General features: G+C 32.9%; 1 protein-coding gene across 3 annotated transcripts in view; it reads left to right on the top strand.

Moving 5' to 3' along the window:
* Positions 1 to 26215, top strand: part of Trhde (thyrotropin releasing hormone degrading enzyme) — a 370936-nt gene that overhangs the window by 271321 nt on the left and 73400 nt on the right. For all 3 annotated transcript variants that reach the window (XM_048804974.1, XM_015482991.2, XM_048804973.1), the window contains exons 8-12: positions 8956 to 9021; positions 9639 to 9826; positions 14734 to 14822; positions 21227 to 21360; positions 21465 to 21520. In XM_048804974.1, coding sequence (XP_048660931.1) covers positions 8956 to 9021; positions 9639 to 9826; positions 14734 to 14822; positions 21227 to 21360; positions 21465 to 21520 — 533 coding nt within the window. The remainder of the gene's footprint in view (positions 1 to 8955; positions 9022 to 9638; positions 9827 to 14733; positions 14823 to 21226; positions 21361 to 21464; positions 21521 to 26215) is intronic.

The following is a 26215-nucleotide window of genomic DNA, read 5'->3' as shown; positions in this document are numbered from 1 at the left end:
TTGAATGCAACCGTGAGGTGAAGCAGGATGAAGACTGAAAATTGTTTCTTCTGGCAGCGTGAAAACTTACTGGTTTCCAGTAAAACAGAAACATGGCAGACAAGCTAGAGTATGCAGAATAAAGTTTAATCAAATTTGTCAAAGAAGGATATCTGAGAAATGGGGTCTGGACTTATAGGGGAATAAGGGCGAAGGGTGATTTTTGTTTTTCAAGATGAGAGCTAGCTGTACTGGTTTTGGGGGTCAGAGAAAGCTTTAGGAGAAGATGGGTGTGATAATATTTGAGGAGTAAAAGGCGCCTCTAGAATATTGGTCCCTGGAAAGCTGAAAGGATTTGTCTTTAAGGGAAGACATATTTCTAGTAAATTTGAAAATCGGAAAATGAGGGAAGTCTTTTCTGATGACTTCTATTTTTTTCATTGTTTCTAGAGACAAGGTCAGTAGCTGAATGCAAATTGAGTGAGAGTGGGAAGTGGAGAGGTTTGCAGGTTAAAGACTGGGAGTGGCAGGAAGGGACTGCCTGAGAACTTTGAGTACCTATTTGAGTTTGATGATGATGAAATGAACTTTTAATAAAGCTGAGCTTCTCAGTTGCATGATATTCTGTTGTGATGCTTAGCTATATGAGTGCAGGTTTGGAGAAGACAAACGCTGGGATTCATTCAGGGCTAGGGTTTTTATGAAGACAGTTTAATCAAACAACTGGGCTACAAAAGAAATGAAGATATTTGCCAGAAATTGATTAAGATGAACTATGAAATATAAACTGGATAATCATGGAAATGAAGATGGAAATGATAGAAAAATATCTGCTGTTAATAATAACAGTACATAGTGTACTATACTAACAAAGTATTATGTATGATTTTAACACTGTGTAAAAGAATCTCTCATGCTTCTGAACTATGGGAAATGTAAACTGTCTTTATGAAGTTCCCTTCTGTCGTGCCCATTGATATGAGAGCATCCCCAGGAACTTTTCTGTCCAAAGCATAAGATAAAGAGTCCTTGGTCTCATCCACACTGATACACAATTTCATTTAAGGGCATTGATTAGTGGGAAAGAAGTAGAAATAGCACGTATTTCTTGAGTTTGATAATTATCTTTTCTAAGTCTTTCTGGTCACTTGAAGGTTAGTTTCTTTACTGCTTTATTGATGACTTGGGCAATTTTGTTTTGTGCTGATGAGACTAATTAATGTTTCTATTCCATGAGCATCAGTGGTTTTGTGAGTTCAGTAGAATTCTATGGAAAATAGGGTTTGAGACCCCACAACCTGAGGATCCATCCAAGACCCTTTTCTTTCCCAGAGTTGGAAAGAATTCTTCTAAGGTCACCCTTTCCCTCCCTTCCCTTTCTTTCCTCTTCTCTCCTTTCTTTTCTTGTTTTCTTCCAAGCACATTCTTCTTTCAGTTTAGGCCATATAATTTCCCTACTTGACCTTTAGAATACTCTGTCTTTTCTTGGAGAGAAGATTGAAGAAAAATATGTTGACTCTAGACCTTTTTTTTTTCTTCCATTGAGCATGCTATTAAAATAACCAAAGTTTCTTTGATTCTTTGTGTGACAAGAATTTTTTAAGTGTTTTATTTGTTGTATGGCATCTTCTGTGCATTCTCTTATTAGGTACTATATTATCTACATTTTACAGCTGAAGAAATTAAGATTTAGAAACAATTGCTACTTTCCTCAAGATCACATGATTGGTAAGGATCAGCCCGGATTCTTACCTTGTTCTTTTTAATATATATACCGTTTTTACTAAGCTAAATTACAGTTCCTTCTCAACTGGTCACCAGGACCAGGACAGAGAGAGAAAGGAGGTGGGAGAGGGGAATTCTATGTACATATTTATAAGCAGTGGGCATCTTGATTTACACAAGGCAGTGCATTTTTACCAGCCAGAATAGAATTTATCTATTTTATGAGCTTATAGTGGTCAAAGTCCTTTATCAGGGCATTTGGAAAAAAGCAATTCACAAACTTCAGTTTTATCAATAGATTCATTTTATGTCTCAGTAATATTTCAGGCTTGCAGGAAAAGTGAGAGGTTGGGATATTTTAGTACCCTGAAACACCCCTATAGACTATTATATCCACCCTATTTTGCTGACAGGTGTGGGACCTTGTCAGGTTGTTCTACAGTGAAGTACAAATCTAGTAGTGGCAATATTATAACTCTGGTTACGTGCCTACATGTTGAGGAATTGGTGGCTTGATCTATAATTACTACATAAGAAATATTTTAAAACAAAACTGATGTGAGGATATGCCATTGTCTATAATTTAAAACAAACATGCCAAAAAATGTTTTATAGGCTGGCAGATTGTTTTGACTTAAAATTTTCTGATTTTCTGCTATATTTAGCAACTTCTTATGAAAGTATACTGATTTTTACAAAATTTATATTCATTAAGGGGGGTAATGGATTTTTAAAACATGTAAAATGCCTTTTTGTGCTTAGAGAAATATCTGAATACTCCCATATCTAATCAAACCATTTCTGAAGGTGAATTTAGGGTAAACATACTTTTTAAAGTCAGAATCAGAATGGCATACAAACAATGATAATTGCATTTTCAACTGTTGTTCTTAGATTTCTTCAAATAGGTTTCTTTCTCAACTGTCATCTTGTCCCTGCCTCTTTCTCTTTCTCTCAACTGTTTCTGGTGGCTTGAAATTGTAGTACCCTAAAAGTTTGGTAATGGTTGTTTGCTATTATATTGGATTTTCTTCTTAAAAACTTACTGTAATAACAAAGAAAGGTTGAAATTATAATTTGTACCTTCTTCTCTTTGATTCTCTAACAGAATTAAAGTTTGAAGATTCCTTTTATTCTCTTAGAAGGCTTTCTCAATATTTTGCTGTTCATTTCTAATTATCTCCTAATTTCCTGCTGGTTTTGAAAATAATCAAAATAACTATCTTGGTGTACAGTCTAGCCTTCTTTGTTTTAGTTTGTCATCCATAACTGTTTTGGTCACTTTGCTTTTGTTATCTCTAAGTCGAGTCTGAAGTGCATGGGCCAGACTTCAGATGGCTGTCTGATATAACTCTTGTATGATGTTGCCGTGATCTGGCATTTTAAATCTACTTTTTATTTTTTTGATTGTTGTTTATGCATCCCTTTAATATCACCTTACTCTAAGAATGCATGTATTTACAAATATTTAGGTCTTTTTCCACTTCAAAAGCCCCTGTTTTATAAGTCTAAGACAAAAGTTTTATATAGTTTTAATCTTATTGGTTTGTAATACTATTTGTACCCCTAAATATGGAACTTTCTGTATTTCATTTCAGTTTTAACCCTATTTATCTAATTTTCTTACCTCTCTTTGTTTTTTTTTTTCAATTTAAATATACATCTGCTTTAGTTACTTTTTCATCTCTGGACAGTTTTGGAGGAGGAAAAGTTTATTTGGAGCTCATAGTTTCAGAGGTCTCAGTCTATAGACAGCTTACTCCATAGCTCTGGCCCAAGGGGAAGCAGAACATCATGGCAGATGGGTGTGGCAGAGGACTGCAGTTCAGGACATGGCAACAAGGAATCAGAGGGAGAGAGCTCTGTTCACCAGGGACAAAATATGTACCCCAAAGGCACATCCCCACTGACCTACCTTTTCTAGCCACACCCTCCCTACCTGTTTACAGTTACCACCTAGTTAATCCCCATCAATGGATTAATGCACTGATTAGTTAAAGCTCTCATAACCAAACCATTTCACCTCTAACCTTTTTTTGCATTGTCTCACACATGAGCTTTCGAGAGGACACCTCACATCTAAACCATAACAACCTCTCATAAGCCCCATACCTACTGTTTCTACATAACGAAAGCCTAGTAGTTTTACTAAATAGAACTTTGTGTCTTTGATTTTTATTTTGTATGAGGCATAAGGGATAGTTTCTACTTTCCTTTCTATGGATCATCAAGATCATTTTCAGCTGTCTTGATTGTTTATATCACCCATTGGTTTTATATCTGTCAGAATTTGGGGTTGCAAGCAACAGAAGCAAACTCTAGCTGAGTTAAGCAGAAAGGAATTTTTTGGAGGGATATAGGTAATCCATAGAATCCCTGGGAAAGCTGGAGAATTAAGATTACACAACAGATGGTACAAGACTTGAATCAAGAAAGCCAGTCAGGATTGGTGTGCCACAGTAGTGGCTGGTTCCATTATTGCCATTAGTGTAGCCATCATTGTATTACTGGGAATAATCTTTCAGGTTTTCTGACTTTCTGCATTACTTCTTTAGAATTCATTGTCCTAGGAGGAAGCGTCCTCTTGTCTGAGGCCAGCGTACACACCCATTCTTTGCTGCCAGGAAAAGTGGAGAGGGAGTATTTACTATTTTGTTCCTTCCATTGTAATGGTGGGAAGTAGAGTCCTTGCCTTCCTCCCACATCCCACAGTGAGTTATTGCTCAAATATAAAAAAAAGAGTTTAAATGCTGGAAAGCCAAAAAATGACAAACACTCACTACAAATCTTTGGAGGTATAATTATTCTTGATAGAAAGCAACAATATTTCAAACCTTTGCTTCAGCCTTCATGTCACATAGTCAGAAAAAAATCAGTGCTTGAATTTACCTGGCATTTTCCAGACTAGTGGTATGAGTAGAGGGCAACCTGCTTCCCAGCATCAATGGGGCCCAGACTCCTGTCCCCAGTATCATTGGAGAAACCTGCTGTGGCCTACCTAGAGCTAGTCTCCCCTCCTTTGTATTAGCTGAATTTCTAATTTCTAATCATTAGCTCATTAGAAATCTAATTTTTTCCAAGTTCTTACCCTCTTTGGAATAGCCATATGCTTCAGAGGACTATGTCTTCCCTTGAGTATAGCCCAAAGCAACACTCTCTTAAGCTGCAGTAACAGGTTTTTGCTGAAGCACTTGATGCATTTTTGACAAATGAAAATTGTAGGGGATGAGTTCACAGAAGGTTTTAAGGGGAAATTTTCCTGATAATTGGAAAGAAATTATCACAAAGAAATTATGTGTTTTTCTTCTGTACAAGTCATGTTTGAATGTGATGCTTGGGATTGCTGCTACCATCTAGCCACAAATCTGAGGATGAAGTTAAAACATATATAAAGTTGGGATCAAAATAATTCTAAAGGAGAGTGAGTGACTTCATCTCTGTCCTACTCATTATAATAGAAAAGAATAAATTTTGCTTATTTATTTATTCATTAATTTGTTTTGATAATAGGGATTGAACTCAGAGGTGCTTAACCACTGAGCCACATCCCCAACCCTTTTTTATTTTTTATTTTGAGATAGGGTCTTGCTGAATTGCTGAGGCTGGCCTCAAACTTACAATCTTTCTTCTTCAGTCTCCCAAGTTGCTGGGATTACAGGCATACACAACACACTCATCCAATATTGCTATTTAAATGTCAGTCTCTTCTGGATACTTTTGCTACTTGCAGCTAAATACTTTAAATCAGTCTATACTATTTTATGGAATCTTCCATCCATGTCCCAAGAAATAAGCCATCTAAGTGATTACATGAGTCCTAGCATGTTGGAGGACTCATTAAAAGGAGAGTAAGTACTCTATAATTATTTCCATGTAAATTTTAAAAGATAATAGTGCTTTACTTCCTTAGCTCACTCTCTTTACTTTCCCCCTTGTAGGCTCAAACAGCAACTACTTTATTTCAACTCTCACTGGCACTGCACGCGCACTTTTCCACCAATGCCACCCATGCTGCCCTTCCAGAAACCCCCCACACCGGAAATCCCTCCTCTGGCACTCCCCCATACAATGGGAACTCTTGGGGAATCCCCGCGAGAACTCCAAAGTAGCTCGAGAACTCCAAAGTAGCGGGTGCCTAAGGCAGCAAGAGCTGCCCCATTGCCCAACAGTAAAGGTCAAATATACAATACAATCAATCCAGCATCACAGCAATTATATATAGCTTAACTCAAATCATCATCTCAATGGTTCGCTGGCATCACCTTTCAAACATTCCCTCTGGCAAATGCCAGGCTTCATTCTGACTGGCCTGGCTCTCAACATCACATGGTACTAAAAAGGAGGCAAATACTAATGTTCATATGTGCTGTGTTCTTTATTATTATTAATTATATTTTTTATTCTGCCACTTAGTTTTCTAGCCTGTAGCCAGAAATAATTAAAAAGATTATATCTGTTAATGTCTATAGAGTACTTGTGATGTACTAGGCACTCTTCATTTTTGTATCACTGTATATGTGTGTTAGAGGTGTGTATATACATGTGTGTTTATACACACACATATAATTATTTAATTCTCAAACTTTATGTAATAATACTTTTGTTACCTCCATCATATAAATGTGAAAACAAGCACATAGAACTTAAGCAATTTACCAAAGTTCATATAGCTGGACCAAAGATTATATAGCTACTGAGTGTTGGCCCTTGGATTTCAATCAACAGTTACATTTCTATTCCTGCAGTTTAAACCAATGTTTAAATACCTATTTTCATAGATAGATGCACTGAAATACTCTTGGTTAATATGTTTTTAATTTTTAATCAATCTGTGTTATATGTTACATCCCTTAAGAACATTGTAGCGGTCATCTTTGTCTTATCCTTTTGACAAATCTACTATTTCTGAAATACGTAGTATAGGGAACCTTAAATTATTTTTAAATTGATCTTAAAACATTCTTTTTATATCATGTGTCAACTCTACTGCTGATTGATTTTCATACACACAAATGTAAACGTAGATTTTTATTTCAGTTTCACATGCCCAAGAATTTCCATATACATTGACTAATAGGGTTGAAAGAAACTTAAAATCTTTTTCTTCATCACATACAAATGTTTGAATTCATCTTACCAAGTGGTAGTTGTACAAAGATTTCTACGGCTTCAATCACGGAACTCTTCCCTCACAAATCTCATCTCAATATTTGCAGTCATTCTTAATAAATCTCACCACTATTTCCTCAGCACCTGGAATCTGCCTTATACTTGCTATGTACTCCATATGGTTTTTGAAATGAATTAATGAATTAATGATTGATTATTGAAAATATACTCACTATTCTTTATTTTGTAATTTTTCAAAGATACAACAAAATTTTCTTAATTCAAGATATGAGTGTATTTGTGTAAGAGAAAGATAAGCATAATTAAGGAAATTCTGGTTTTGTTGTTTGTTTTGAAAAAAGTTGACATGTGTCAAATTTTAATAACATCTGAATATTAAGGCTTCTGGAAATCCAAGAAGACATGCTACCTTTTCTGAGTACTGACACAACAAATTAGGAGTTGCTTCTTAAGCCTGGATACTGACATGTTAGCTGCTTGAAATAGAAATGTGAAACTTGTTCTGAACTGGGGAGGAAACTAAGAACTCAAGCTGATGGTTCACACTAGGACAAGGTCAACTGAAATCATTGAATTGGATATTGGATATTGAACCCAGTAGTATTCCTCCATTTCCTTCTTGCATTAGCCTTAGGGGCACTCTTCATACATAGAACCAACTGTAAATTATTTTAATTTTAATACTTTTTATTAGGGCATCACTAACATAAAATGTTAATTTATATTTCTTGAGTTTCATTGTTCTTAAATTCATTCAAGTGCTAAAAAATTATAAAGAATAATTTTCAAAGTTAAATCCAAAACAATTTATTTAAATTCTGGTTCCTGGGTTTATGTGGAAAAAGCATCATATGGCATGCTGAGAGCCAAATTGGGATTCAGATTGGTTATAAAAGGCTGTGTTTTTTAGCAGTTATTCATAACACCTGATGACGATGGTGGATTTGTGGTTGCTATGTTGGGATTGGACATTGAATCTCTAGGCTTCCGATTAAGTGGGAGTCACCATTTGCTGTGCTGTGAATTGCCAACAAAAGCAGAATCTGTCACAGGTGCTCCAATTTGTATTTCAGAAAATTTGCTTCTCTAATTATCTCCAAAATACTCCACTCTATAGAGTACTGAAAGGAGTCAGCATTTTTTTTCCAAGTTTCAGTACTTTGATGTAAATTAGAATTTTTGTGAACTACCTACATGTTGTAGAGAAAATAGAATTTCAAATGGAGGAGGAGGACTTTAGCTGTACAAAATAAAACACTATTTTCATTTTTCCACTTTGAAATCAGGAAAAAAAATCATAAAAATATAATGCCAAGTAGCCATAGCTGAATAACACATTGATAATGAGACAAACTACACTTCTTTGAAGGAAGGCAGGCATGAATCAGAAAGTGTGTAGGTTTAGCCACTAATGGTTGAAAATGAGAAATGAGAAGTCCTAAGCCTAAAAATATTAAATAAACTTAGGAATAACTTTCTTATTAGATATTAATGTGTGTCTCAAACTCATGGAAATAAATATTTATCATTTTTGTAATAGACTGCCTCTCTTTTTTAGAGAGACAGGGGAATTGTAGAGAATATACCCTTTTGGCAAATAATCCCTCTTAACATCAGCATACATTAGCTAGGGATTTTTTCCCCATTAAAATACTTCCTTTTCAACAATTCAGCATAAAAACTTGATGGGACAGTTTGTCCTTATTTCATTGCAGAAACTGCTTCTTCAAAATTGGCTGAGGTTGACCAGCTCAATTAAAAAATCTTTGATCCTGGAAATCCATAAGAAGTGATTACATCTATGAAAATCTTTTTTTTTTTTTTTTTTTGGTGGTGCTGGGGATCCAACTGAGGGCCTTGTGCATGCGAGACAAGCTATATCCCCAGCCCTGAAAATCATTTTTAAGAGATGAATATTGTTGGGTGATTTAATTAGGAAATATGTTATAATGAAATCTTTTTGGAATATTTTAAAACAGATTCTTCATTTTTTTGCATGTCTTTCTCTTTGTATTAATGTAATTTCAAAATAGAGAAATGGTTAATTGAACTGAGAAATAAATGTGTTTACTGGTAATTGCTTAGCCTTTGAATTGTAATTACAATTTTATATTCTTATAGGATTATTTAACCATTCATAAGTATGGCAATGCAGCGAGAAATGATCTCTGGAATACATTATCAGAGGTAAAGTATAGGAAGTTCAAATATCAAAATGTCTACTTGAACATTTGAATTGAGTATATAAGCCATTATTAACTTTTATTGACACTGACAGTTTGTCTTTACTTTTTTATTTCCATTTTCTTCATATTGCTTCCTGTTTTAGTTTGATATATTATAATGATCAATGGTTCAAAATTATTTAAAGTACAAGAAGTGATAAAGATACCTTGCCTATTTTCAATATGACAATATTTCTGAAATGTGACTCTAATATAATATCAGAGATTCATGTTAAAGACATCCTGAAGTTTCAAATATATTTTTTCTATGTGATTGTAGACATTTGAAGGATAGAAAATGATGCTACAAATACTTTCTTTAACAATAAAGTATATTTTATTTTCTGATGTGTATAGACTTTAATGTTAATACAACTTTCATGCATGTACATATATACATATATAGAAAGCATAATTTATGGTAAGATTAATTTTACGTGTCTTATATTAATGTCACTGAATTTAAATGTCTTCATATTTAGGAAAATTAATTAAAAGGTAAAAATTAAAATGGCTTAATGTTAATTATGTTTATAATTCATGTTTATGAAACTAATTTATTCAATTTTGGTTGTAAAGGCTTTGAAAAGGAATGGAAAATATGTAAATATACAAGAAGTAATGGATCAGTGGACACTCCAGATGGGTTATCCTGTTATCACCATCTTGGGAAATACAACAGCAGAAAATAGAATAATAATTACCCAACAACATTTTATTTATGATATCAGTGCTAAAACTAAATCACTTGAACGCCAAAATAACAGGTAGATCACTCTATTTTTACATGAAAAAATGCTTTTATTTTTATATTTCACATTGCTCTTTTAATAATTTAAAAAGCATTGATAATACATTCTGAAATATTATAAGTAAAATATAATTTTAATTTATTTCTTTATGCATGTTATTTCATTTTGATTCTTTTTACTTCCATTTTATGGATATTTTAACCCTCAATATGACAACATTATTTATTTCAGAAAATGGAATTTTTAATTATAAATGATGATATAAAAATTAAGATGTGATTTTTTACTTTTCTTCCTGAATATTTCTTGAATTAAATACAAGAAAGGTGTGTTGCAATGAATTTTGAGAAAACCATGAGATTTATAAGACAAATGAAAAAGGAAACTAACAATCCAGAAAAAAAAAACAATTAAAGCAAATGAAAATCTAAATAATGTCTGAGTCAAAGGAACTTAAAATAGAATACCTAAAATGATCTAAATATGAATGACGCTCCATATAAAAAAAAGTTCTCTTTCCTTCACTTTTAGTGTTTGAAACCACTAAACTGACAACATACATGGATTGATTTGTTGTTATTTTACCTTTCTTTTGAAACTCTAACTTAATACCTGATAATTCATCGTGTAGGATTGTTTTCTTTTTTACCTTATGTTTTTTATTTTGTGTCTCATTTTAAAGGCTGAGTCAATGAATGATAGTAGAACTGTATTAGTCAGTTTCAGTTTTTTCTAAGGTGCCCTGGGTTAGGTTAACCATGTGCTGTCTCCCATTACCTTGGAAAATTAGGAGTCTGACTTCATCAACCACCAGTATCAGAGACCAGGAGCAGAGTTTACTTTGTTATCTCTAAGAGGAGTGGAAATCGTTCCTAAGTTAGCTACCTCCAATTCTGGATATTCAGAGAAGTGATTGAAAAATTCATTAATATTTTCTGGTGACCACATTTGGAATATGATTTAGGACAGCAGCTTCTTAAACCTTCTCAATATACACACATACACTTCGAGGCACTGCCCTCTGCCTCCCCACTCTCTGTTCTCCTGTAATCCCACATCACCCTGCTGAACTGTCAGTGCTGTCTGGGTCTGCCCATCAAGGCTGCTCTCCCCAGCTCAGATTCCCCACAGCTGCCAAGTGCTACTTCTAATCCTTCACCATCTGGCCCCAGGCTAAACATGCTTTAGCATCAACCCTGGTCTCGCCAGGAAGTACGTAAAAACTACTTGACTGTGGCAAAGCTGGAGATACTCAGGCCAGGCCTTCAAGGATGCTGAGTCTGACACAGCATCACTGATGCAGAAAAACATAAAAGACACATAGATGACAGCAAAAAAATTTGAACAAAAATACTTTGTGAACCTATAATATACATCAGTATATCAGCTGTGAGTCTGGGAAAAGTTTTTCCCAGGCTGTATATGTAGTATCTAGAGCTTCACATTGGCAGTTTTAAAATCATATGGATTATTTTGAACTCTGAGAAATTGGCATAGAAAGTATTAAGAAAATGATCATACAGGGCATCTTATTAGTCTCAAAAATGAGTTTATATATTATGAAATAATAGAGCTTGTAGTGGCAAATGTAGTATTCCAATTTTACATTATTGATCTTTAATTCACTGTGACATTCTGGTCAAAGCTTCAATAATAATTCTGTCTGGCTTTTGTACATAGCTTTCCTAGGTCTTTATACACGATGCACACAGTTGATGCAATAAAACCTATACCTATCTATGCCAGAAATTTTTTAAATTATGGATGTTTTCTGAACCAGGAGAGTCAGTTTTTTTTTTCATTTTTTTAGAGGATACCAGAACATAAGCATGACATGCATAGAACATTTTAATGTGTTCAGTAATTATATTTTTCATACATGACAATTGTATTGCAGCAGAGAAAGGAAAGATCTTTAACCAGTAACTGCACAAAGTTAATGAATATCTAACAGAGTGTAAAAATGTAATAGAATGTGGTACTTGGGAAGTGGTGAATTGGTGAAGCCTTTTTCTTTATAAAGTTACTTCCCTATAGTGTTATGTAACGTTTCCTTAACCACAGAGGAGCTTCTAAGAGTTTTGTGTTATAGAGAATTCTATTTACCTGCATGTTTACATTTCCCATGTCTTACTGGCCTGATAGTAACAATCTCTAGTTTTTCATAAGCTTTACACTAATCCTTCATTAATGTTGATACTATTTTTTAAAAGGTTCCTGACTCAGCTAAAATATATGCCCATTCTTTTCTACTTTAATGTAATCCTTAAAATTAAAGTTGCTTTTTATAAAAATGTAAACTGATAATGAAGACAGTTAATCCCTGGAACTATTAAAGAAAATAAATGGTTTTAGGGTCTTCTGAAATTAATTTTTAAGGTTTTTAATGGTTAAATGAAATAAATAAAATTTGAATTAAACTAAAGAGGCAAAAACACAATCCATTCTCACAATATCTTTTTTCTAGTCTCTTTTTAAGCTAACCCACTGAAGACTGATTTCTTTAGAGCATACCATACAGGGCCCTTTACTCAATATTGTTGAGTGTCCTCTAGTCTTTTAGCAAAACAACAAAACAAAACAAAACAAAACAAATCCCACCATGATTATTATGACTTCTTTGCTTTTAAAATGAAATTTATAAAATGACTAAATATGTTTTGTTTAAAAAGCTATGAAGAATAACAGGATGTCAACATGTCCAACAATTTTGAAATGAATACAAAATTTCAGATCTGCCTGGTAACTTGTAACAATTTATCTTTGTCACTTGTATAGATTTTGTGTAGGGTACAAAAACTTCCTTAGAGAAAACATAAACGTCTATTTTAAGAATTTTACAAAATATCCCAACTTTGTGTTCTAAAATCTTATAATAGGTAACTTTTTTTATATCACAGCAGCTGTGCGATAGTGTCTGCTTATTTAAGTAATTTTCTCTATGCATATGATATGACTGTAAGAATCATGCAAGTATTTATATGAATCTCATTTTCTTGTACCTTAGAGACTTTTTTGAAAATTTATATTGAAACATCTCAGTTTTTATCATGATCTCTGGCTATTTAGAAGAATACAGTTCAAATACAAGTATTAGGGGCACACAGTGCTTCACAAACATTTTTGGATCATGCTACAAAAAGACATATTTTCCCTTAATGATTTTTTAATTCTCCTAATTTTTTTATATTCCTTGCTCTTTAACTAATACTTATCTGACTTCACATTTTGCTTGACCCAATTCAATGTGGAAGATGCATACAAAAATGTGAAGTTCATAAAGAACATTTTTTTTTGAGAGAGAATCTTTTTTGTAGATGGTCACAACACAATGCCTTTATTTTTATGTGGTGCTGAGAATCCAACCTGGGTCCCACCCATGCTAAACAAGTGCTCTACCACTGAGCCATAATCCCAGCCCAAGAGCATTTTTGTCTTACTTATAGGTTAATCTGGCCTTTTTTATTTTCCTTTAATCTAAGTCAATTCAATCATATTAACACATTCAACAGTGATTTATAAAACAACTCCTCTTTCATAGCTTTTCTCAATGACCCTGTAGTTTAACTTGAGAATTAGACTCAAACTGGAGACATTGTTGTCTAATTATTACAATTAATCAAAAGAGATTCATTATCTTTAAAGAATAGCTATTAAAGAAATATATCAGTTTTTTGTATCTTTATTCCAATAAATCTATCATTAAATATTTGTAAGATATTTTTAGTTCTTTGTTGGAAGTGTGAAAGTATTTATTAAAGAACTTACATGGGTAATTTCTCACTAAGTTTTTACTATCTAAAGAATGACTACCATAAAGTACTTCCTGACCAATCATGGGGAGTCCATTGTAGTATAGCATAGTGTCTCTGAATAGTTGACACTCAAAAATATTTCTGTAATTAAGTATAATATATAGTTTTATAATTTAGAATCTTAAATGTGTTTTTTTAACTTTCAATAGTGGAGATAACAGTTGATATACAATTATGAATTTCTTCCAGTCTTCTATTCAGACTCTTTTGTACCACAGAACTCTTTTTATAATGAGTGGATACCCCTGTTGCTAATGGTGCAGTGGAGAAATCAATATAATCAAGCTGTATTTCAAGGAAGAAAGCTAAGTCTAGTCATTGGGCTTATTGTAAAACCATCCAGCAAATCTCTGGGTGCTCTTTGAGATTAAATTGATATTAATTCATGTACAAGCCTAGATATCAATTTTACCCTATAAAAAGGTAAATGTAAAAAAATGCTTATTTTTAATAGTTGAGATTCATGAGTGACCCTGCATATTTATAGATGCTTTGACACATCAATTTGGAAATTTCATTTCAGGAAACAGAGTATTAAGTATGTCCCACAGTGTTTTTGGTATTGATCTGGATTTTGGGGAAATCCAATTAATTTTGTTCTTCCTTTATTCTTTAGATGTGTCATATTATTCTCTCTCTAAATATATGTTAGTAGTGTTACCAGAATTGTTAGATAATAACTAAGGAAAATTTTAAAGTGTAAATGATGAAACCACTGCAATTTATATTAATCTAATATAGAAAAAGTGGAAAGGGTTTATTTTTAGATTTTAATCAATATATAATGTGGTTCAGATTTTTGGAATATAGTTACTTTTATTTTTAAAATGCAAATCTGTTTTTTTTTCTGCAAAATAAAGTATTTTTTGGCAGTTCTTTTGCACTGAAACCAAAACTTTTTAAAGTCAAGTCTTCTTAATGGCATGTAATAATAAACCCATCTTTTTGACTTATTTTTGTCTTTCTAACTGGGATTTATATACTTATTTACTTGTTTGTTTTTACTGAAGAGAGTAATAAAATTATATATAAGGTAGATAGAAAATGTTGTTTATTTTTGTTTGGATGTAGATATTTTATTCTTAAAGCTTCTCTTTTATTTTTCAGTTACCTGTGGCAGATTCCATTAACTATTGTAGTAGGAAATAGAAGCCATGTGTCTTCAGAAGCAATTATTTGGGTGTCTAACAAATCAGGTAAAATATATATTGTCCCCTGAGGAACTCTTTGGTTTCAGATAATTGTTTGGCAACTTAACCTCTAGTTTTAGCTGTTATAAAATGTGAATAAAAATAAATTATATTGAGAAAGTAATGTTAATCACTTCTAAAAAATTAGGTATAATATAGAATAATAGTCTAATTTCAAGCTTCCTGGGTAATTTTATATTTGTTTCTTTTATGGTAAAGAGAAAATTTTAAAATAAGTATCTGTAGAATTAATATTATCTGTTTTAGGCTGTGTAATTTTGTAATTCCAAGTGTAATTAAAATATAATCATAACTCCCAGTAGAACATTATTTCAAATACTAAAATGTAGGCCTAATTTTTAATCCCATTTTCCTGCTACCTTTTAGTTACCAGACTGTCTCTTTAAGGGACCAGAAAGGCAATATTCTCCATGGAATTAGATAATTATAGGGCCAGGAGAGAGGGGCTTTTACATGGCATCTAGCCATCTCCTAGGTTGGGTCAAACCTCAAGGAGCATTGAGAGATGAGATTCTATTCTCTTTCTAAATATCTTCAAATAAGATAGTGATCTATTTCAATTCACTGTCAGAAACCTATTTCTCGAATCCAATCTATATCCTTCAAGCTAGAGTGTGAACCAGGTCCCTTTTATTTCTGTTTTCCATTGAGTTAGAGAAAAAGTCAATTATCATCTTTTATGTAACATTTCATTTAGATTTAGATGGTCAAGGGTGTCCATATTTTGTTTTCCTTATTCCTTTCTCACATACTGTTAATTGATGTTACCTTACATCATTTTAAACAGTCACAATTGTTTTTCAATAAGGTGAGGTGTAAATAAACAGCTGTTTTTTTCCTTCTGTCTTGCTATTATAAGGGAGACTAAAATGCTTAAAATACACATAGGAAACAAGTTTTAAAGCAAAATATAATTTGTTTGCCAGAAGTATAAACACTTGGAATTCCAGGTGTATTTTTACTCAAATTTTTAATGTTTCTTAATACATAATCACATATTATAAAAATATGTATTTTAACTTATACATGTTGTATGTGGTCGGATCCACAGCCCAGTTGTGCAAGGGCAATAGGTTAGGTTGCAGAAGGCCAAAGAAAGTGCCCATAAGTGGTACTTATGATTTATTGAGGAAAGCTTGCAAGAGATTAGTGCCTGCTCCTAGAAGACTTCAGTGATAATAGACCGACACATAGCACTTCTGTCCTTCAAGGTGTTTTTCCAAACAGTGCCTCCTCTCCCTCATGATGTTTTGTCCAGTAGCTGCTGGTTGGATGAGTGACACATATCCTTTCCATAGTGCCCTCAGCACCCCCCTGGCTGCCAGTGGGATAGAGGTTTTATGTTAGGCTGCGGAAGCAATGACAGCATCAGCATTAGCTTGCATTGTTTGCTTAGTTAGCTTGCATGGCCAGCATCCCAAGGAACAACTGTCTTGGCACAGATGCAAGAAAGTAACTTTCTACAGATTAATACTAATTTACCATAATTCCTAGTGTGCATAAAATGTATCCAGTGTTCTTCAAGATAATATGTTCCTGGACTTTCCAACCCAAGCTTGCTCTCAGTATTCCTTTAACTTGGTGAGGTTTTTGGGGAAAAAGGAAGGACATTCAATGATATTGTTTACTCTCCCCCTTTTCTTTAGAATTGATACATATATAAAACATGCATGTGTAGTCTAATAAGACATTAAAGTACTTACTCTAACATTTATTGATATTTATCTTTCTAAATAATCAGAATCTATAGTTTCATTGCATGATTCTGAATTTATACCTACTGTATTATTTGTCTGTATACCTCTCTTTTCCACTCATGTGGTTGTTTTATTTACCTATGTAATCTGTTATAAAATGATGAAAACAATTACTGTAAAGTTCCAACTATTAGAATGAAATTATGCCACCCTAGGAAAGCCAGGAGCATGAGATAGAACTATCTTCAGAAATAAAGCAAAATACTCATCTTTTTAAGGTAGAATGAAAATGGAGAAAATTTAAAAAGTATAAAGGCATATTGATCAAACATCAGGAGTGGCCCAACACGTCACTTGCAGACAGTGTCAGTGCAAGTCTGATTCTTGTAGCATCCATTTCTCAGGACCATTTCCTCTAACTCTAGTTATTTCCGTAGTGTTATTCATAGTATCTTCTTATCCCACCGAGAATCGAGAATAGTGTCACAGTTTTCTTTGACCCAAAGCCACTACTGGCTATGTTTGAGGGCTTGTTTTTTTTTTATATCCTTTCATTGTTAGTCAGGAATAATAACAGTGTATTAGTTCAAACCATGCTTGCCTCCTAAACTATTGCCTGTATTGATATATATGACATCACACACAGCTGCACAATTTGTGAAGCTCATAATTCTAGGAGGCACTGTTTGCCTAGACTATGGCATGAATGGCACACCCCTCTTCCCCCCAAAGTTATACAATATGCAAACTGCAGAGCATAGTGTGTTATGGTCCATTAAATCATAACAGCATCTTCTGTTTGATGTGAACATTTTGAAATGTTGAGGCTTGGTCGGGGGATACTCATATTAAGTAAATGCTTCCCTAAAACTTGATAGATTCAAAAATCTGGAAGAACTTTTACAAGAGAGACCTAAAAGAAAAGAAAACTTTGTTTTGCCTTTTCAATTATATCCTAGATATTCAATTTTATCTTGAAGTTTTCATTCTAATGACCTATAATAAAACTAATACCAGAAAGAGTTTTGGGGGGTAAGATATTAACTTTTATGTCCTATTATAAGTTGTCATGTTACCTTTGGTTTAAAATATAATCAGTACCAATTAATCAATAGTACCAGTTGATCAGTATTTACTTCATGTTTTCCTCCATAAAAACATGAAGGAAATATTCTGGTCAATCCTTATCAACATATATGAAAAGAAATTATACATTTAGTTATATTAACCATATTGATCTTTTTTTTTTTTGTAATTTTCACTGCCAGTAGTAATACAGATTTGATCTCATAAGATATTAAGGTAAAGTCTTTGGTGGATAAGATGTATACATTTGATTTTAATCATATGTTCTTGGCAATTTGTTTTTTAAAACACTTTGGATAAATATCTAATTCCAAGTTAAGGCAAAGATCATTGTAGCCTAAAAGTAGTTTTTAAAACACTTTTTAAGTTTTTAAGATCAGGTTGAAATATCCTTTTCATTCTTACTAGGAAAATACCAAGTATTCAGACATTTATAATTGCGGTAGCTTGCATATTGACTGGCTGTTCAATTAATGGTGCATCAAGGGAAATAAATTTAGCGTCAAATGTTAGAAAAGAAAAGATTCAAAATAAAAAAGAAACTGATCCTTAAAAATTAATGTAAAACATTAAAAATAGCATAATGCTGTGGTGATTTCCTCAAACATTGACTCATTTAAGATTCACAAACCATTAAAAAACGAGTATTGTCTTTATCTACATTTTACATTTGAGGAAATTAAGGTTTCAGAAATAACTTACCCAGTGACAGTCAGTTAGTGAGATAAAGAGCTTGCTTTTTTATCTTAGGAGTTTAGTTTAAATTTAGGAGTTTAGTTTCCTTTTTTTTCTTTTTACTCTATTCTGCCCTTAACTATACACACACACACACACACACACACACCCCCCATACACACACAGAGAATTTAAGTACTTTGGTAGGTTTCTTTGAAAATCTGTCAGTTACTCACTATGATGCTTTTGGATATGTTCACATAGTTCTTTAAAGATTCCACAAAACATGATCTCATTCAGTTTTCACAATAGTCCAGTGAGGCAATGAATATATGTTATTATTCGTGTGTTTGTCCCATGTTGTTACCCTTATTATTGTTATTATTATTTTAATTCAAATTGTTATACAACCAGCAAATATTTGGTATAAATTTCTAATTTCATTTCTCTTTTTATTCTAAAAATGTATAAAATATAAAAATCTTATAAAATATCAACTACTTTGTGCCTTGATGTAGTCTGAATCAGACCATTTTGGATATAAATATAATTTTTAATTATTATTACCAACACTTGAAATATAACCTCCATACTTTTTATTATGTACTCATCAAATATGATACCTCATTAGACCATTGGAAAAGATCTCTTTAAAATGCATTGCTTGCCATTAGTTAATTTGAAGAACATTTTAGGGATATAATTAACTAGAACTGAAAAGATATTTAAAAATCTATTACAAAATCTTTCAGGGAACCATTTCTTCAAAGATCTCATTTGTAGTAAAGGCATAAAAATATTCATGAATAGTAATAACCTTCAGGTTTAAGTTATAAATTCAGTAATGGTGTACTTAAAAACAATAGATGACTGTCTGCTTATTCTGGTTAGAAGATATAGAAAGCATAGGGATTGTTTTCCTATTTTAACATACATATTGATTTTAATTTGACTATATCCTTCCTGTACGTCTTTGAATTGAATAAGTTAAAAAAATAGAGCCAAATGAATCACATGGGGTTTAACATAAGCCAGCTATCTAATAAGTGAATAGGAAGTAACTTGAAGGATAGATTTAATATTATAGGAATTCATGACCACGGCAGATTTGTAAAAATCTAAATCATGTGTTCATATATTGAACTTGATGCTTTAACATTCTAATTAAAAAAAAAAAAAACTTCTTAAGTGAAAATTATCAAATTTGCTCTTAACTTAGGTGAACTAAATCACAATTTTATTATTTTTGTAATGAAAAGCTTAGTATACTTGAAGAAATTAAGATTGCTCAGAAGAAACAATATTTTTAATATTTAAGTTTTAATTTTCTTCCAGGAATTCAGGCATGATTAATCAAAACCTCTCCTTATAATATTATTTTAGTTTTTTAAAACATCATGTTTTCTTGTTACTTTGGTTCTAATTTTTGCATCTGTAAACTGAGGTGACATTCTAAAACTTCTTGTCTGGATGACACGTTAAAAGTTTAAAAATATGTGTTTGTGAAACTTCAAAGACTTGAGAAACCATTTTTATTTTCTAGTAGTCAATCTGATTTGTCTGTTGGAACCATTTTTCTTTATCTGTTTCAATGAACACAGTTTCTAAAGGTACTGAGAGCTGAATAATATCTGAAACATTAAGTTTTTATATTTAATATACATTGGGGTTTAAGCACTTTTGTTTTACTACAGACTTTTGAAAATAAGCAATCTCTTAGGTACATTGTATTAAATAGCCCACCCTATTACAGGCCTGAGAAATAAACGGTTATTAATGTCCACCAGTGGTTCTTGTGGTAAACCCTTCCTTGTGTGGCCTTTCCTTGAGAGAGTCCTTTGTAAATTCCCCCCTTCCAAGGAAATAAAGCAGGACACTGTATTTCCTGTTTTGTATTCTGATGTGCTAACATCTTGATAATGGAGTAAGAACTGAAGGTGTGTCTGTTACTCAGATATGAGTCAACTGGCTTCTGTGGTACAGTCTATGATTTTGAGTTATTGTAGAAATTAAATATAATAGTCTGGTTTTAATTTTTTTTTCTTCCTGGATGTCAGATTGTGTGTATGTGTGTATGCATGTAAGTTTCTAAAGTCTACTTCATAGTGTAAATTCTGAGAGGCATGAGTCCTGAAGATTAACACCCAAATTCCTGGAATCATAACCCTCCCTCTGGGATGTCAGTAAAGGTTGACTTTACATGTGAATGTAGGTCACTCTCTCCACCATATTTGAAAAAGTTAAATATATAAGAAGTTATATCATTTTTTACTGGCTTCTGTTCATTGAATTAGCTGGTAAAAAATATATTACCATTTTCCAAAGTGATTTCAATAAGCAGAATTTATTACCTTTGTTTATAAGTCTATGTGGAAATTTAGAGTCTTAAATGTGGTTTCCTTTTTCTAGCATTATTGATGATGTGGAGAAGTGTGTTGTTTATGAGTAGTCTTATGAAAGCCAGAGAAAAAAGGCAGGAGACAATGATGACTTCTAAGTAAATGGGCTGCATTGTTCTAATCACTTTCTGACAATTAAAATAAGAAGAATATGTATCTAAACACAGTTTAATTTTAGCTGCACGTGCACATACAACCTAGTTGAAAGCTGCATGAATATAATAGTGTATTTCTAGGTTACGTTTGTTTTGAGAAAGAAAATATTTTATAGGTAAGTAGTTTTTGTCAAGAACAAAAATATTTGTTATAAGAAAATAATTAACTGAGATAATAATGAGTAACCATCTAAAAGTTTTTCTCAGCAATTCTAAATGCTAATGATTGACTGAAGAGTAGATTTCAATGAGATATTTAGGATAGCATTTCTTTTTAATGATTGGTTTTGTTAACATCTTGTGTTCAGAAAACATACTTGATTCCATTTTAACTCTTAAATTTCTAAATCTATTTACTCTCAAAATGCTGTTTTCAGAGCATCACAGAATAGCTTATTTGGACAAGGGAAGCTGGCTGCTGGGGAACATCAATCAAACGGGTTACTTCAGAGTCAACTATGACCTGAGGAACTGGAGGTTATTAATTGATCAGTTAATCAGGAACCATGAGGTATATTCTAGACTTGCTCATAAGCAATGTGCTTTGACATGTGAACACCTGTAATTTTAATCCTTAATGATTCCTTTTTTTTCCCCCCCCGATTGGCCTCATAGGTTCTTTCTGTCAGTAATCGTGCAGGTTTGATTGACGATGCCTTTAGCCTGGCCAGGTATGTTTTACTGTGGATCTTCATAATAAAAACTCTTGCTTGTAAGATTTTCTGTATTAAGCTGAGTAGTATGCATATTTTGAATTTAAGATATTAAAAATAATTTCTGTCTCACAATCTTTGTGTTTAGATATGAATTATAATCACTGTGCCAAATTCTTGATCAATAATAGCCATAGGGTATTTCCAAGACAGGAAAACTTGATCAATTTTGCTGCAAGTTCAATTTAACACTCTGGAGATTAATAATGTCTTCCAAATTTCATTAATGACTCTAAAAAATGGCCATTGTGCCATATTTAACTTTTGATAGAAAATATCTTCAAGCATCAGCAATTTTTTTCCTCGACATATGCCAGTATATCTTTTATTAATATTCTTTGGAATGTGATTCATTATGAAAAGCTTGAGCTGTGAGACAGATATAAATATCTACAGGATAAGACTGTTCTGGACAAAATATTTATCAATCTTGTTTTAGTTGTATTGGTAGTAGTAATATTGTGTTAACTTTCACTATTAGATTTATAATGTAAAAATCAGTTATTCCTTTGAACAGTCATCAAATGAAATAATAAGCTCAAGGTACTTATTGTACTTTGAAACGAAGTAGCAAACAGTTCTTTTAGTATTTTTTACTCTTTCATTTCCAGTTATAGTTTTAATTTTACAAGCTACAACTTAGGACATGGAAATTTCTCTTTGCTTACCTGGTTATCATAATTTACATTTTCTCCTAAGGCAATTGTGTGAAACTGGTTAGTTTTATCTGTGCTGAGATGAACACACAACTTAACTTAGCATAGGCATTGTTTCATTCCTGGAACCTGAAACTGCTTTTACAGTTTATGTACTCCATCAAATCTCAATTCTCTTCCATATGTTAAAAAGCATATCATTCCCTGTGGCATTCTAATCCATCAAAACTAATGAGCTTACATATAGAAGACTTGATAATTACTTTGACATAAGCAAAGTCAAGTTTGGGACCAAGTTACAGAGATTGGTTTTTGTAAAAATAAGTAATGTAGAAGGGAGAACACATAAAGAAGGGAAAAAGAAGAAATTCCAGGTAATTTTCTATTAAAAAGAAACAAAAAATCAAAACCCCCAGACTTTTTCCTTTTCTATTGCTACTAAGGAGACTGCACTGTTTTCTTATCTGGTAAACAATTCTGTATTGGCAATTCATTCTGACCAGGTAGCCCATGTTGCAGGCACACGTTTGTCTACCTGCTGAGTGACAGCCTTAAGGACAATTTACCAGCAAGGAAGTTTCTAATGAAATTGTACCAATTTCATTTAGTCATTTAGTATGAACAGAAGCTCACTTCCAGCAAAAGTAAAGGAGGGTCCTTTCATGCCACAGCATGATCTTCTTGGGAAAAATTTAAAAATAATAGAGGTGGAGAAAGCCCTGCTGAGGTGTGGAGGTTAAGCCACTTACTTAAGGTTGCACAGCTTTTAAGTGTGTGTGTGTGTGTGTGTGTGGCGGGGTGCAGTGTGGGAAGGACATGGAAATTCAACTTCAAACAGGAAAACAGTAGAGTCCTTGACTTCAAGTCAAAGTGAGTTTGCCTATGACATGAAATTCCTTTCTATCTCATCCTCCTTGTCTGTCCAGAAGATTACCATTCCCTTGAAAAAAATGTTATTTTGTTCACCCTTTCTCACCACAACCTTGTCTGTCTTTCCAGAAAAAGTAAAGGGATGTTTTATGTACTAGTGTTATAGCACTTACTGCCACATTGCTTTCCAGGTACTTTTCCCAGTCCCTGATAGTTCCCAGATGATCTGGAGGGGAGCACTTTGCCTCATCCTCTTATTGTTACGACCTAATTTAATCTTTGGTACAGGATTGTGCTGACGTATGCTTGTTATATAATTAATCATATAAATTGATCATCAATTGTTAATTTTTCAAACTATAAACTTTCACACATATTTTAATAAGTTTAATTCCTGTAAGTAGAATTTGGGTTTTAAAGACTGTAACATTTTTGATAAGTAGTAGAAATTATATTCCCAAGGCTTATTTAACCCTGTCAACCATAACATGAGACAATCCAATTCCTTCAAATCCTTCACTTCAATATGCCATGTGTTTTAAATTTTGACAACCCAGTAGCCAAACTAATTTTTAGAATTTAATAATTTCTTTCATTCAAATTTGCTATTTCTACCTTATTTTCTATTAAATGTCACTTAGTTAAAAAATAATAATTCCAAATCTAAAAGAAAATAGGCAAAGATATTTTATTTTCTTGTTTAAGGATTTTCTTCCAAAACATGTGTTGACCATTTCTTCACTTATTGCAGAAGATAATAGTACGATGAGTCTGAAAAGCAACTGCACCCTGACCCACCTTGAGGAGAAGCTGTTTCTCCTACTTTGATAGTGGTTGTTTAAATGTGTAATGTGCTGACATTTCATAAATGAACTTGAGGAGAAATGACTTACAAACCTTTTGTGAGAGATAGCTTGGCAAGGTGGCCTTTTTGTCCAGATTTCTCCATGGTATTATAGTGACACAGACAGGGCCACTTTACTTTGGTTAAACAGTACAAAAAGCTGACCAAGGAGCCTAGATTCCTCTGATACTGTCCACTGCTTTATAAGTTTCTGAATTCTTTCTTCAATCCCTATTCTTTATTTGAAAGAACCATGTTGTATCAGCAAAATGTTTTTCTTACTTGTGTATTATAATGGATTCATGAGAGTTATCAATAAAAATAGACTTTGATTCCAATGTATAGTTTATTGCACTTGGTAGACAGAGAGAGAAAGATGATTCTGTAGCTGTTTGCATTAGACTCATTTGGGAGAAATATTCATGTATGATTACGCTTTTGGTTATCTTTTGTTAAGCCACTAGAATGTGTGTGTAAGAGAATTAAAATTAAATATTTATGGAATTTTGAAAGTGATAAAATTGTTTATTGTAAAATAAGATTTATGGCTAGCTGTATGCTTCCAACCCTCTGCCATTGACCAAAAGCTATTTAAAATTAGCTCACAGTTATCCTCTCAGTCTTTCTAACCAATGAAAATTGTTTCATACTATGAGCGGTGACTCACTGTGAATCCTTTCAAGAGTGGCTATATCCAAAAGATTATATTTCTCATATCCCTGAGGCTGGGGATTTTAATTATCTATTTGTCATGAGTAACAAATGAACATCTTGAGACATAAAAAAGTCACCTTGAAACCCTTTCATTTTATACCTTTCTGACATGCAATCATTTAAGAATTCACACCCCAAAGACCTCTAAATTAGTCTTAGTTTCAGCAATACTTTGCCATGGATAAATGGTAAAAATTGTCTGAATGCATTTTCAGGATATTTTACTGTAATGAGCTGGGAGTCTTTATCTTTCTTTCTGTTACAACCCAGTGAAAGCCTAGAGTATATTTCTGGATTTTCAACCATTCCTGCAGGCATATGCTAGTTGACTCAAGGTTAGAGAGTGAGTTAACATGTTCCTTTGAGCTGTCCTTTAGAAATCTGTTGAGGGTGGAGTCACAGATGTTGTCCTTGGGATGAGGATTTCTGGGGAACTACTACACCAGGTACTTCTGAGAATTACAAATCTCCAGAGGCATTAAAGGCAGGCCTGTTGCTCGAGAATGGCAAAATTTCTTAGAGACTTTTAAATTGTGCTGCATTAAATCTAAAGCAAATTTGTAACCTTCTTAGGCCAAATTTGTGTTTTAGTTCTGTAGGAGAAAATGTTTTAATATTAATGTCTAATGCCTGAGAGTGCTAAGTAGAAGAGAGGTATTTTGATATCACTTGGTAGGTTTGATCTGCTTTTATAGCAAATAGACTTGGATTACAAAACTAGGTGATGTTTGTAGGTTACATGAATTAGCATTTAACTATCCTTTTTGTGAGTGTAGGCAGTCTAAATTTCCAAATGAAAGTACAAATTTGTTTAAGTCTATGTATTTGTTTTATTTAGCATCTCATACATTAAAAATAGTTTTATAACTCCCATTGTGGTTAGTGCTCTCAGGTCTTCATGTACAAATTGTGATCCTTTTGATTTTGTGATTGTTTTAAAACATAACCCTGAGATTTCAAAGGAATTTACTAAGAATTTCCAAATAATTTAAAATACTTACTTGTTCATAAATAATTTATTTAGGAGGATCTGCCTCCAAGATGTCCATTTAGACGACCAAACTTAACTTGAATAGGTTTGTAAAATGTACTTATAACATCAAAACCTGAATATTCCTGTGACCTCAGATTCCTGGATAGGAATAACTTATCTTTTTATGAATTTGAGGTAACTGTTTTCCTTTTGCTGTAAATATTTTGCATATACCGGTACAGTGCTTCTTTGAGCATGACCTCAGAGGCTACCTGCATCAAAATCACCTGAGCTTTTATCTTTAAAATTGCAGACTACTGAAGCCTGGGACCCTTCATTCTGTTAAGTACTTCAAGTGATTCTGACACACATAACAATGTGAATTCCTCTGCTTTTGAGACCCAAAGGCTATTTATGGTATTATATAAGACAGGCATCCCTTTGAAGGTAGAGCACCTTTGAATTAATTGGGACCCGTCATTTCAGTAAGCATGACCTCCACTGGATTGGAGTCATTCATTAACTGGTCATTCAGTGATCAAGACTTCAAGGAATCAGTTATAAATACTTGGAAACATTTTTATTCTTATTGCTTA

Source organism: Marmota marmota, unplaced genomic scaffold, assembly GCF_001458135.2.
Source record: "Marmota marmota marmota unplaced genomic scaffold, marMar, whole genome shotgun sequence".
NCBI classification, from domain to species: domain Eukaryota; kingdom Metazoa; phylum Chordata; class Mammalia; order Rodentia; family Sciuridae; genus Marmota; species Marmota marmota.
This window is presented reverse-complemented; position numbering and strand designations above follow the sequence as displayed.